This window comes from Triplophysa rosa, linkage group LG16 (genome assembly GCF_024868665.1).
Source record: "Triplophysa rosa linkage group LG16, Trosa_1v2, whole genome shotgun sequence".
Classification (NCBI taxonomy): Eukaryota; Metazoa; Chordata; class Actinopteri; order Cypriniformes; family Nemacheilidae; genus Triplophysa; species Triplophysa rosa.
In genome coordinates, this window is record NC_079905.1 from 13,688,000 (window position 1) to 13,703,177 (window position 15,178).

The window sequence follows — 15,178 nt, forward strand, 5'->3', positions numbered from 1 at the left end:
AAAAGTCAGTTTTTACCAGTACATTAATACAACTACTAATTAATACTTTTTAAAGATATATGGCATGTGGGACATACAGTACATGTTACTATCAAGTCGATGTACAATGGCAGATCCAGTCCGATGTAGTCATCACAGATAAACAATATGTATACCTCACACCATCAGATTCATCAGTGCAGAGCCGAAGCACAACCCACGTAAAGACAGTAACTCTGCAAACACCTGCAATTTTATTTTTCAAATGGAGATGAGAGGTTACGGATTGCAGCTTTAAAGCGACAACGAGCAACTTTTTGACCTTAAAATAATGTCTCTAAAATTATTTTAGTGGTAGGTCAACTTTTAACTGGACGAATTTTACTGCCGTTGCTACCTGAGCAGCCTCCTATCGGCTGAAACTGCACTTGTAACTTTGGTGTTCGGGCCGGTACAAGCCCCGCCTATCCCCTGCTTTACGGCACCTAACCCAGTTTTACTCGTAGCCTGGGAGAAGTTAGCCAACAGCAGAGCTAACAGTAAGATGAAACGAACCAAAACATCACCATGGCAGAGCCAGCCAAAAAACCAAAGAGGGTTTTGTCAGAGGAAGCAAAGAAAAGAAAGCGAGAGAGTGATCGGACATGAGGCCGGTCACGAATCAATATCGGACGGGCTTACACTTGGTGGCGCGAGCAGCAAGAGGCAACGGGTTACAAAACGGATGCAGACCTAGCGGTCCGGCTCCTGGATTTGTAAGTGTTATTTGTACATTTTTTGTTACTGTCCTGTACTTTTGAATGTATTTGTTATTAGTCTGTGTCATTGGCGCAACACCGGTTCGCACTTTATAAGCATAAGGTAGCTGAGAGATAATATATGGTTGCCGGTGTCGATAGCTAGCATGTTGTCATGCCTCGTCATGAATGTGTGTAGTGCTTGTAAATAAAGACTAAACAACCACACTAAACGTGTTGTGGTAAAAAGTAGCAGATTATTTTGTTCAGACCAGTAAACCACGTGAATGTTGAACAGTTCAGTGGTTGATTAGGCTAATGTTGTCGTTACATATATATACACACATGCTATGCGCTGTTTTTATACTGAGTTGACTGTTATTACATATATTACACAAAACACAACGCCTGGTCACGATTGTGTTTAGTGACTTCCGATATAATAACAAAAGAAAAGTACTATAGGTTACAAAACACATTCAAGTCCATGGGTTGTGTTTCGGGTAAATACAAATGTTCCATGTAGCTAGCACGCTCTGTGCTAACTTCTAACAATCAGCTGCTACCCCCGAGTCTACTTTGAGGTTGTAGTATAGCCCTGTAGCCCATAATGTTGGCACCCGTGTGGTATGCAATGAAGATGAAACACTGATTTCAAAAACATAACAGTTACATCATATACAGTTTATGAATAACATAATATATTTTTTTGGCCAAAGTTACCAGAATAAGTTGGTAACCTTGCTTCGAACACGTAGGGTTGACTACTTACGATACATAAATCTTTGTACTGATATACGAAGAACATATGGTAACACGGACTACTTTACCTGATCTTTGCGACAGTTTTTACCACACTGCATATAGACAATTCCGCTTATCAACCACGTGGGGCAACAGTGAGCAAAAGTTGCTCGTTGCTGCTTTAAGGGGAACCTATCGTGCCCTACATATACTTTACGCTCAGCATGTTAAATTAAATATGAGTTCTGTTTCTGTATGCTAACTGAATTTGCAATCAGATACATGTCACTTATACATCTGTGCAGGTGTGTACAGCACTGTTGTTCCTCACAGCCCATAGCAACCAGACTGGCAAAGTCTTAGTTATGAAACAAACCCCATGTTCCTCTCGCAAACACATCTGGCATGCTAACAGGTAGTACACATGATTGATAGGCTGTAAAGTGCCATCATTAAAAAAAGAAGTTTGAGGAAGCCAAAAGTAATAACTGAGGTGTTGAATTCAGGAGGGTGTAGCCCTTGAACTTTATTTACTCTTATAGCTGATCAATTTTTTAAAAAGAGAGAGAACATGAACCATGTCACCAGGGTGCTCACCCTGTCAAAGTCTTATAACGAAGAATCTGTTTATCCAACCAAACAAGACCATTAACTTGTATTCAGGCTTTTATATTTTTGAGTGTGGTCTATTCCCAGCTGACCAACCTGATTACAAAGTCTGTTCACGCGTAACAGTCACAAGCTATATAATCAGAACGCTTTGAATGAATAAGGATAAAGCTACATTTCAAACTCTCTTCAATAAACCACTGGATGAATATTTGATTAAGGTTACTAGCATCCAAATTTATAAATAAAGCCTATGGGAAATCCCGTAGAGTCTTACCGATCTGTTTACGGTACTGATCCACCGGCAACTTGAAAGTACTCGCATCCTTTTTTCCCATCCTTGTGCACCTGAGGAAAACACAGAATGAAAAACACACCACGTATGAGGTGAAAAGAGGTAAAAGCTACTGTTCTTCAGTAACGTGTACAAACACTAAACAACAGCAAATTATCCCTTTATTTGCGTTTAAAAGTGATTATTAACAGGTAACCCCATAGAAAGACACTGCTCTTAATTTACCAACAATGTCACTTTGACACATGGGTCGAAGTGGTTTTCTAAAGGTCGTCTAAAAGTAAACAAAACACATCCTCAAATTCAGTAACTTATTAAAAATCTGCTGTATACTATTATAGTCGTATTACAAAATATTCTAAATTACCGCCATGACCAAAACTGACTAGTAAAACTTTACATGTCGTCGCTGTCTTTCTGAAACCTTGTAACTCGCAGTTTTTCAGAAAATGGAAAAACACTGACAACACAGTATGTAATCATTTAAAAAGTACAAAGTAATACTTCTTATTGCTTAGATATTTGCAAAACCCAGTGAAAAACACAAAGGGTGACTAATAATAATGATGGCAAAAAAATTAAAATGACGAAATATGGAGATACAAGGTTTTAGAAGGACAGCAGCGATGTGCAAAATCATTGCACATCCATTGAAAAAAGACATCGATTTTGTTGGAATCTAAATTGATAGAAGACACATTACTAGAGGTAGTACGAGACCTCCATTAATTCATGCAAACATAAATGAAAAGTAATCCACCATGCTGGTTCCCCTACTTTTATAGGTGTTCTGTTACTTTTTTATTATTCCTAAAATTAAGCAGACATCAGTCACTGAATGAACCACAATTGCCACATGTGCATTATTCAAATGCTTCTGATCATTCAATGCACTTTCACACTGTCCATTTACATTAAAGAAGCAAATACACTCCATCTCATTTTACACCGCTCTGACTTTCCTGATAGAGACCTCAGACTGATTTCCATAGCAACTGAGATGAAAAACACTGGAGGACAGAAAAGAGCTTATCTCATGATGTGCTACAGTGGTTGGTTTGAAGGGAAAATAATTTCAAGACTGGTAATGGGTTTAGTGCATGAAACCATTATCCATACATACTGTATACAGTAACACCATAAGTTTCTTTTTAATGTCTGGTGTTCAGCGCGTCTCATCATTTCACGCTCTTCACAACACTACTTTGCAATGCAATCAATAGTGTTTCTTCTGTTAACAGCTAGGAAAAGGGTGCATGAGCCAAAGGGCACTTCTGTGTTTCTGATGATGCTTAAACTTCTCTGACCTATTCTCTTTCCCACAGAAATCAAGCAGGAGACCTCCGACCTGATTCGTTTTGGTTCATAAGCGGCAGCTCTCTGGAGGGAAGGTGCAGCTCTGTGCTAAGATCCCAGAATGACTGGCATAAAAAAACTGGGAAGAGTTGGAGGAAACAGAATTACAAGGCTGTTTTCATCCTCTCTCGAGGCATGACTGCGCAAGGAAACACCTCCCCTATGGCTGCTTATGTAAAATGAGTTCAAGGGTCACCTCAGCATCCCACTTCTGATGTCTTTAATCTTTACTTTGGGTTGATGTAATTACAATGGCTCCGACAACAAAGCACGAGAAAAGGAATTAATTACTTTCCCAAAGATACCGGAGGAAGAGAACCATTACTGTGTTTACACAACAGTTTAGCTCAAGCCCGGAGGCATGACCTACAATGACCAAACACTTCCTTTGTAATAAGTGTGACCGCTGGAGGAAGCTGACACAGGCTGCTAAGTGGTAACCCTGTCCATCCTTTAAAAACTTCTGTCTTCTTTTTGCCCATTTACCCTTAGGCTTTGTAATCTGTGAGTCATGGAACAGGAAGTGATATGTTAACAGAGAGTGTGCCATTTGAATCTCTTGTGGATCAATATTGGTGGCGCATCACAAGGGTCATGGGTTCGAATCCCATGGAACACACACAGTGATCTAATGTACACCTCAAAATCCACCACAAGTTGGAAAAATGGTGTCTGGCCACTTAATGAATGTCAATGTAACTCAGATCACAACACATGGGCATTCAAAACACCCCACCTCACAAAACAGATATTAATAATAATTCAGATGCAGAAATTACATAATTACATAAAGGCTGTGTTTACGGAATATTTTGTCAAATTAATCAGGGTTTTTCCTGGGTCGAAATGAGGCGGAGGTGGTACAACGCACGTGCAGGCCTACTGTCCCAAAACAATTGATGAAAATGACAACTAATAAGTTATATAAAGCATTAAATGTATTAAATCAAACAAAAACGTTGAAAATGATAATATAAGCAGTTTATCCTTTTCAACTAATTTTTTTAGCCCATAATTAACCAGTCCAATTAAATTCACACCCTACGTTGTGGTTCACTGAGCTTTGAATGATTAAAACGGCCCTAACACACGCGGTTTCTGCCAATCTCATATTAATCTTGAGTACCTATAGAGTAGTATTGCATACTTTGTATCTTCGAAGAGTATTTAGTTTGATCACATTAGGGTTGCGCGGTAAACCGGTTCTGGAAATTTACCGGTACATGTTAGATTTCAATCGGTTCAATACCAGAATTTTGCTCGTTTCGGTACTTGAAACACTGCTGTTCCAAAGTTCACCGCTATGCGGCAGTATTCCACAGAACTGACGCAGAACCGGCAACATAGAAGAACAAGATGAATCCCTCTACAAGCACTTTTGCAACCATTTAAACTGAGACACTGTGAGTGATTTATTACAAATTCGGCTCTTTCTACTTTTGCGGAAAGATCTTTAGATTGTTTTACAGTGTAACGTATATTCTACGTGCTGCGATGCGTCTGTACATCCCCATTCAACGACATACATAGCATATAAAACGTTATCTCTGTTCCAGACATCTCAGTTAGCCTACTAATCATCATGAAGTTCTCTTTCGCGTCTTGTATACAGTGGTGTAAAGTATTGGAGTAAATGTAATTAGTTACTGTACTTAAGTATCTTTTTGGCTACTTTGTAGTTGTACTGAGTATTAAAGATATTAGCAACTTTTACTCTCTACTTGACTACATTTTTGAACAAGTATGTGTACTCTTTACTCCACTACATTTGTAATGACTAATGCAATTACACATTACATTTTGCATGGCACCTATCTTTTTTCGCAGCAGTTTATTTTTGCTACAGAAGAATTAATATTGCCATTTAAAGGGCTATTTTACAAATAGCATTGAAGGTACTTCTTGTGAATTTTGCCCTTACTTCTTTATGTGAATACGAGTGCATTATCAGGTAGTTGACAATCGCTGGCTTTGACTTTTTAATTTTACCTAACATTATTTTATTTATCCGTTATATTGAAGAGAACTTTTTGAAGAATGTTGGCTTACTTATGAGCACTTGAGCTTAAATGAGACTTGGGTGTTATAGATGTAGGTTATGGTGTCGACCATGATTTGTTGCAATTTTGAGGTGTTCAGTCTTATTATGATTTAAGAAAATAAATGCGATTGCTCTCCTCACGAATCGACTGTTTCTTGTTTTTCACTGACATGTCTCTTAAGTGTTGATGACTAGTGCTGCTTTGAGCCTACATTCAGTATGAGTAAAATACTCAAGTACTGTTAAAATCAGATACTCGAAGACTTACTGAAGTCGTTTTGGAATTGGTGACTTGTAACTTGTAATGGACTAATATTCACTGCAAGGTATCTGTACTTTTACTTAAGTATGGTTTTCAGGTACTCTTTACAGCTCTGCTTGTATATGTTCTTATACTGTCAAATACACACGCTGTTATGTCAAAAACACAAAAGGTTCACATAAGCACAGTCAGTTGTGTTTTAAATGTATATCCGCATCAAAAAAAGAATTTGCCTTAAAGTGACAGTAACCTTATACATCTGTGTCACATATTAAAGAGAAAATGAAACTTTTGTAACTTTATTTAGAGTCATTGCATATTTATTTTATACAGTGAAGACTGTGCAGTGTTTTTTTTATTGATCATTCAGTTTTCATCTTGAATGCTACTGTTAAATAGACCTACTTGAAACATGTAACTGTTGTTCAAAATGTAACGGTTCATATTTGTGGGTCTATATAACCAAGTCTATATAACCAAAGCATTTTCAGTAATACAGCGTAAAAATAAAAAGGTGCTATATAAAATACAAGAATAATATATAAAATATGCATTAAGCAGTTACAGCAGTTTCATCCAGTCTTCTTAATATTTTTTCAAATAATTTATTTTGGGGCTGGTTATTGATCACCTGTGGTACCGATATTACCGGTATTAGATTCTAGTACCGTACTGAAGCCAAAATTTTGGTATCGAGCCAACACTAGATCACATTTATAAAAGATAGATACAACTGTATCTGTAACTGTATTTTTTCCGAAAGCATACGGCGCGTGCGGGGGTACTAAAGCATGTGCGCACCCATTGCCAACAAAACACAGACATCAGTTTCACCGCATGCGGTTCATGTCCGGCATCTTTTAGCGTTGGGACGGCTCCATATATCAGTTTCAAATGATTACCAAATCCAGCGTTATATCCACCATTTATATAACATTCATCACCCAAATGCAGTGAACAAACAAACACCTGAACTTCGCGAACGTATGCTCTCTCTCTCTCTCTCCTGCACACAAGTGAAAGTGACGTCTGCGCATGCTCCTTCTCCTGCTCTCCTTGCTGCTGCGTGGGCATGCCGCGTGCTTTTCTGGGAGAATTGTCCAATAAGGGACTAAGAAAAATTGTTACGAAACAGTTTTATATGTTCGAAAAAAACTTTCCGAAACCTGTACGATCGCTGGGGGAGTGTATCGAGCACAGAAATACTACGTAATACGCCCAACTCGTTTTTTGACAAGTTGACCATGTTATGGCCATGCATGAGAAGACAGCACGTTTAACATTGTAAAGAAGTCAGAATGCATGACACACCGTTGCAGCACTCCTTTATCTGATCTCTTCCATTCGGTTTAAACGAAACGGTTCAAAGGAGTCATTTGTTTGCGAGTCGTTCTGAATCGCATGTGCATTTATACTGGCGAACTCGCTGTGTACAGAATAATGCTGATTCAACGAGCCAACTTCACAGCTAAAAACGTTACAATGATTTACAGCACGTTCATTTAGAAAAACGTTTCAAGAAATTGTACGTAAAACACCTGAACAGCCGTGAAACACAGCTAATAGAGGTCCTAATATAGCTCTTTTACTGAAGACAGTCTGTTTAGTGTTTAATACACGCAGGTTTTTTGTGAAGACACTCGACATTTTCCAATTTCTTTATGCAGGAAAAACCCTGATTAATAAAATATAAAGCTCACATATTCTCACACTTGTAAACTCTTCGAATATAACAGTTTCCCAATTACAGACAACAAAGAAAGTTGACTGAACTGAGGTCAATCCACAAATAGAGGGAGCTAGCTGGGGGCCATGTGTAACAGTGCTTTGAAGACTCAAATTGAGACCAGAATCCTTTTTCAGAAGCTGAACTACAAAGGTTTCAGACTTGAAGAAATTAAGATTAAAATAAGCACCTCAGGCACTTCTTTTCGAAAATGAATTAAATAAAGACAGTAGTGTTGTCAAAAGTCCCGGTACTTCGGGTCCAAGTCGGTACCAAAAAATAAAAAAGTTGTCGGTACTTAATTTTCATAAGACCGGGTAGTACCGACGTACCGGGTCAACCGGGTACTGATGCTCTGTCTGACAGGTTGTCAGTCGGAAACTTTTTATAGACGCAATAAGACGTGATGAGCGGATAAGTGCAGCTCCGATCCACAAGAGATGCGCACAGAAATACATCAGATTCAAGTCATATCACGAAGAAAACGAACAGAGTTTTGTGGTGAAAGGAGTAAGCATCCGGATTTAAGTTAACAAGTTCAAGTTTCAAATTTTGTTCGCGTTTGCATTATGAATGTTGTAGCATATGTTAAGTTAAAGGTTACGTTAAAACAAACGTTTGCGTGTTAATTTGTTAGCGCCAATGCTAATCCAGTCAAGTGTCCTTATTAACCATTTAATGCTTTTATAAATGTAATGGGGTAAAATAAATGGGAGGACAGGATGGGGTTTACAGTACCTATTTTATATAGGCCTATCTGAAATCTATGTGCTAGAAAACTAGCATACTAACTGTATGACTAGCAATGTGTATGTCTTGGATAGATAACTCTATTAGTAGGTATGATGACATAGCAACCACTCGCGGCGAACATTCTGTCTCAACAATGTGTTCCAAACTGCGTAGTACTAAAATGTGTGTGTCATTCAATATCTACTCCTGGCCGCCTGGTGGGAGTATGTTTTTCCTGAATACGACGGTAACTACATCGAGTGCAGCGTTGGACACTTCGGGATTTCAGCCCTAATGTGATTTCAGGTCACCGCGACTTTCGGAAGATTTGCGTGGCTTTCAACCGGTCCGCGAGCTTCATCTAAGCTTTGGACACTACTGAAAGGTAGGTGGACATAAATACATAGCTTTTATCTTGGTACTGACGAAATTCCATCGAAATCCATAGAGGAGAAGGTATTTTACTAAATCGCGGAAATTATGTAGTCACATTTGTGGCGGGTAGATTAGCGAATGTACTGCAGGCGTCGTTCTAAAAAAAAAAACATCGTCTGTATTTAACTCGTTCTATTTAGCCCATTCCAGCTAAAACAGTAAATTTTCATGATTTCATTTGAAAGAACTAACAAAATTCTACCTTCTATTCAAATTTCATGCAAATATCTGATAAAATGAGGAAGTTACAAGCAAAAATGTGTGAATAAGCATTTTCGGTCACATGACTTCTATTGTAGTTAATGTATACTATTTTCATATATTCCCCGTTATTTTAAATATCATAACTTTCGCAATCCTCAACTGATTTTCACAATTCAGGTGTCATCGTAAAGGGAATTTTCAGCTCTGTCTAGTCATGTGATCTATTTTGAGTTTAGGGGTGTTTGGAAATTTTGTCATCATGCCTACTATTAGGTTTAAAAAAACACATTTAAACTAAAGAAAAATTTATCTGTTGCATTTATTATTTTAATATACAGTTACCTTAATGTAAGTAATCTGTAAATGCAGTATAAAAACTGATGTTTGTTTTAATATTGCATATGCATGTTTGTTCAGTCAGTTGACTTACTGAAGTTTATTCTATTTGTCTTATACAGCAGCAGACTGAGGAGGATGTTCATCAGTATGAAAGACCCCAGTGAGCACACAACAGTTTCAGCAACAATTAATTTATACTTCATGTATACAAAATGGCATTGCTTTCTATACATTTATATTAACAATGAGCTTTTTTAATAAAATTGTGTTTCAATTAGCATGTACTGGTGTTTTGCTTTAGTACCGAAATTGGTACCGAGAACTGTGGAATTGTACTGGTATTGGTACCGACTAAAGAAATGTTGGTACCGTGACAACACTAAAAGACAGCACTGTGCGTTTAAGTGTTCAAAACAAAATGGAGAAAAAGAAAAATTGATGTCTTATGCTGCTATAGCGCACTCCGTGCCACTAGCAAGCGGATGAATGCGAAAGGCAGTCTGAGCGAGGGGTGTTTCTCCTGTTCAAAACAAAAATTACAACCATTCTCTCTAATAATGGAAACAGAGAATCTTATAAGTGAAAGTGTATCGATTCACATGTTGGCTTCAATTGCACAAAGGCAAAGCTTTAAGCATTATTTATTAAATGTTACACAATCTCCGATAACAGAGAATTATGGCAAAGACTAAAATCTAGCAATAAAGCAAGAAATGTGATCGATTCCCATTGCTTCTGTTTATCTAAATGCCACGTAACAAAACTGCACCAAACTGGTTTCCAATTCTACAGTAATTTTCAATCTGCGACTGCCAACGCAGCATCCAGTTCCTGGACTTTGACTGAAGCGAAAAGACAGTGTCCAACGTTATCCAATCAGAGCGCGGCGAGCGCAACAATCGCCCAATTGCTGACGCCGCAGGAGGCGGGCGCTAAATCAAAAACGAATGTTTACTTTCTTTAGAGACTGTAAACGCGCGACAGATCGTTAGAAATGAGTCTCCCTAGTTTTCATGGGATGCATTTGAAAAATAAATACATGGAAACGTTCTTAGGTTAAAAAAAGAGAGTGTTATACTCGAGAGCGTAAACAGACTTACCACTTGAAAGAGGGGAAGAATCCTTTCCGTAGTTCCTGGTTCAGGCTGATGGATTTCAAAGGGATATGTGAGCAGCCAATCAGCAGTTACTACATCAGTGTTGACGTCATTCAGAGGGCGGGCTCACAAATTAAAGCGTCAAACCAACAGTAAAAAGTACTATAGTAATATATTTATTATTTAATAATAATTAAAGGATTAAAGGGTATAAAGAAGAAAACAAATGACATTTGAATACAAAAATACACACATATATAAACAGCAAAATATTTGAATTAAAATAAGAAAAGAGATTATTATACAATAATATTATACAGTTTTTTCTCTTTTTTTTTCTGTCACACCATAGAACACATGGTACGGTTTGCCCACGTGTAAAATTGAACATTCACTGTTTTAAAAGTATTTATAACATTTACGTGCACTGAGAGGAACCAGATTAAATGTGAATCTGTTAAACTTGACCATATAAAATATCAGGTCACTTTGTGTATCACTTCATACTTATTTATTCTGCCAAAGATGATTTTGGAAATACACATTTCTGCCATATCCTGCCATAATAAGGATAAGCCCAAAATAAACATCATTAGCCTTGTTGGTTATAGTTATTTGTCTTGAGAAACTATATTAGACTGCTTCTTTACAAGATCTTAAAAATGTGATGTGTCAAAGATTTATTCAAGATGAATCAAAAACATACATTCAGTGTCAGCGGCGTATACTGCCCAAATGCAAGCATGCTGTCATAGTATTTTCATTTATTTCTGTGTTCACATTTACATTAAGCTTACAGAGCTGACATTAAAATAATTTACATAAAAAATGTTTAATACGTTTGTTGTCTGCATGCAACACATTAAATGCGTATCAGGGAGAAGGCTAATTTACCTTAACAATCCCAGGTGTTTGTGCTCCGAGATCTTTACACAATGCTTTGAAATTACATACGGGAAATTTCGCAATGAAGGAAAAAGAGAGCGTGAAACAGAAAAAGGGAGACAGCAAGAGACCAACTTGTTTTCTTCTCTCCTCTCTCCTTTTTTTGTTTTATTTAAGGCTAATTTCCATTTCTTTTGTTTGTGTTGAATTTTGTCTTCATAATTACATCCAGTCTTATTGCTGCCTGGGGCAGTGTGGATTATGGAGTGGGTTGCCACTGCTTGTAACTTATTGAAGTTTAAAATGATTTTCTGCTCTCCTATGGGCAGCTGATTTGAGAGCAGCACAGCGGTAACTAATAGATCTAATCTGCTTATAATGAGCCTGTATAACACATTATTTACTCAGCGGAGAACACTGATACAGAGCAATTTAACACTACTTTCATAAAGTGACACAAGTGACATTTGCGGATGAAACTGTAATGACCTGTCTGTACTCTGGAAACATTCCTGGTGCAATGCATCAAGGTCCGTTTCTACTGTCCATCTCTGACAATTAGCTACATGAAATTAAACATGTAGCAGAAAATGGTTTTGCAGTTTTGACTCTAACAAAAAAAGGCTCAGTTCAGTTATTTAGTAATAATTTGAGAACCTGTATTGTGAATACAGTCACGGGTAAAGGACGTTATTAGGCATGACATAAAATGGATTGTAAGCAACTCCTTCAGCCGTGACTTCACCAAACAGCATGAACTTTATCCTCATTGCTTTTTTAAAGTGCTAAAAATATAAGAATGCAAATGTTCATTAAAATGTTATATGTAAAGTATAATCATTAACATCCCACTTCAGTGCCTTGAAACATCCAGCCTTATTTGATGTGTTGATGTCATTTTTACTGAAACATTAAAACAGGACATCAAGCTCCGGCCCTTTTTAAAATATAATAGCGGGAAGCTTTAAGTTAGAAGATATTATGCTTTAATTATAAACAAAGAACATTGCTATGAAAATAACAAACAGCTATGTGTTACAAATGTTTCTCACCAATCATAATATGAATTATATGTTTTTAAATGTACAATACTTAACATGTAGCTTTCCATATAGCACAAGGTCTCCGGACGAAAGTCTTTTTAAAATTATTTAAATAAACCTTTGTTGAGGGAGAGAATGTGGAATGCTTGCTTACCGTGTGTTTTGCATAATTAATCTTCTCATTTGCATGCTGCACCAAATCTTTTGTGATTAATTCAGAGAGGTTAAGCTTTATCACAATACATTATTTGGATTAAAATGAAAATGATTTCCTTGTATCTTTGGAAGTTTGTTCTTTATAAACCGTCCAGTTTTCCTTGGAAAGTTGACAGTGTTTCAGAAAAGATCCCACAAGACTGTAATTACTCAATGAAAAGCAGCTCTTGTCAGAGAATCCATACTTGAGTGACAAATGAAATAAACCCATGATTCTGCAGTAGGCTATTTCATCCCCACTCTTCTGGACCCAGAAACACTAGACAAATAGCAGGACCTTATGTCTGATAAAAGATTTCTTAGAGAAGATTCAGTAAAATACATTATTTATACTCACAACAGACAGGAAATTCTAGCAAAATCACAGCTGGAGGGGCACTCGTCCTTTTGGCTGTGTATCCGAGCTGATTTTAGGCTATGTAAGGGAAACACTAGACAATTGCTTGAACAAGTACAAGGAAACATGCACATTTCACACATTTTATCTACACTGGGTGCAGAGGAGTATTTGAATTTGCATGTATTACCAATCCTAATTTTAATTTAAAGTGACTTTCCCCCCACCATCCATTAGTCATGGTAAATCGATGAAAACCCACTGGGAGAATGCTTTGCTAATGACAGACACACAGTTTCGCTAGAGCACTCATCAGGACTATCTTTCTCTTCTCTCTCTCTCTCTCTCTCTCTCTCTCTCTCTCTCTCTCTCTCTCTTTCTCTTGGCAATGGTTCTTGATTGCAATATTTTTAAAAAGAGTGCAGGCAAAGGAGACGTCCACAGTGTTTGGGCTTAAGGACTTGGACACCCCAACTGTATATTTATATCATACTGTGTATTTGCACAAGTACCTTGGGACGGTAAAGTTTTGTCAAATGTAACATTTCTCAATGCAACAGCGTTTCCCTAGTAAAAAAGAAATACGTTTAAAATACATTTCTTTCATACTAAGTATTAATTTATTGACATATCGCTGATATACAATTATAAGCTTTATTTATAGTACTTGTACACAATGCACATTTCCTAATATTAAGCCTTAAATGTGTTTTAATGTCACATTTGATAAGGATTGTATGATTTTTTAATATTATCAATCTTATAAGCAAGATATTTAAAGTTTACCTGAAGTATACTTGCAATAGTTCCACCTTAGCACAATCAAATGTACTTAAGTATATCTTTAACAGGACCTCAGCACTACTTCTAGGCACAAAATTAGACTTTAAAAATACTAATTTACCAAAAGTACAATTGCAGGGTATTTTTATTAAGTAATTAAATAGGTAAATAGATTTGCATACTTAGCATAAAACTTTTTTAAATACATTTTTGTATATTTATTTTTCACCACACTTGGCTTAAATGGCTAACAGTAATTTAAGTAACAGTTTAGATTATTTGCAATTATATTTTAATTGATATTATAATTTATATGCATGCATGTATTTTAGGAAAATAAATGTAGTATACATAGGGGGATTTGTGTTGAAACCAAGAAAATACACTAGCCAGGGGCGGACTGACGAGTAGGCCATTCTGTCAAAGACCACGAAAATACGGCCATGACCAGGGGCAGTCCGGCCATCTGGTGGATCGGAACTTTTCCCGGTCGGCCGCTAATGTAGTGTGCCGTCTAGGATGCTCGGGCCGAATGAACGCGAATGCACGCAATGTGAAGGCTTAAGCGAGACGGACACGTCTACATCTAATGCAATGACACGTCACTAATGGTGGACGGCTGACGCAGTGAGACTCTGCAAACCACCCCAACCCCCCCCCCCTCGACAAATATGTTGAAGGGCCGACTCCAGGACCGTTTTTGCTTCTCAGTCTGCCCCTGACACTGGTCATAAAGAAAATCCTATTTATATGTCTAAAAATCCACTGAAACTCATGAACTGTCTTGAAAACAAAATAAACAAATCCCAATTGACATTTAAAGAGCTACAATAAAATACAGTTAAAAATCTGTACAGTTGCCTCACACGCACGCACACACTCATTCGTATAATATATTTTATCTTATTCCATGCCTGAAGTCTATGGTGGATTTCTTTGCTTTATCGCTGTAACACAGACGCTGCTTCTTGGCAACAGTGTGCGAGCACTGATAGCCACTAAATGAATTTGGGCTCATGAGATGCACAGACTCATAAACGCCTCATGCACTGATAACTGCATATCTTACCTTGAAGTTTGAGTTGTTCTCTGCACTAAGCCTCCCTACTGTGGAGCGGTACTCACGGTTTCCTGTTAAACTTCATTCAAAATATTTAGTTAAGCTTGTCATGTTAAATGTTTTTGCAGCGAAATAATATCAGTGTTTCTGTGTTAACAATGAAAAGCTCTCTGTAAAAATAAAGCTTACATAACATAATGCTCATTCCTGTTGCGCTGAAGGCTCATGGGGTTGGCTATCGTCTGCATCTAGAGATTTGGGAATTACTCAATGACCTAACCTTGACGTCTCTGAGAAA

The 15,178-nt window shown here is 37.3% G+C and overlaps 1 protein-coding gene across 1 annotated transcript in view; it reads right to left on the reverse strand.

Moving 5' to 3' along the window:
- The window catches only part of triqk (triple QxxK/R motif containing), a 31,123-nt gene extending 20,500 nt beyond the window's left edge, over positions 1 to 10,623 (reverse strand). Inside the window, exons 1-2 of the mRNA XM_057355352.1 lie at positions 10,560 to 10,623; positions 2,347 to 2,417 (exon numbers count right to left, since the gene is read on the reverse strand). Coding sequence (XP_057211335.1) covers positions 2,347 to 2,407 — 61 coding nt within the window. The 5' untranslated portion in view covers positions 2,408 to 2,417; positions 10,560 to 10,623. The remainder of the gene's footprint in view (positions 1 to 2,346; positions 2,418 to 10,559) is intronic.
- Between the last annotated feature and the right edge of the window lie 4,555 nt (positions 10,624 to 15,178).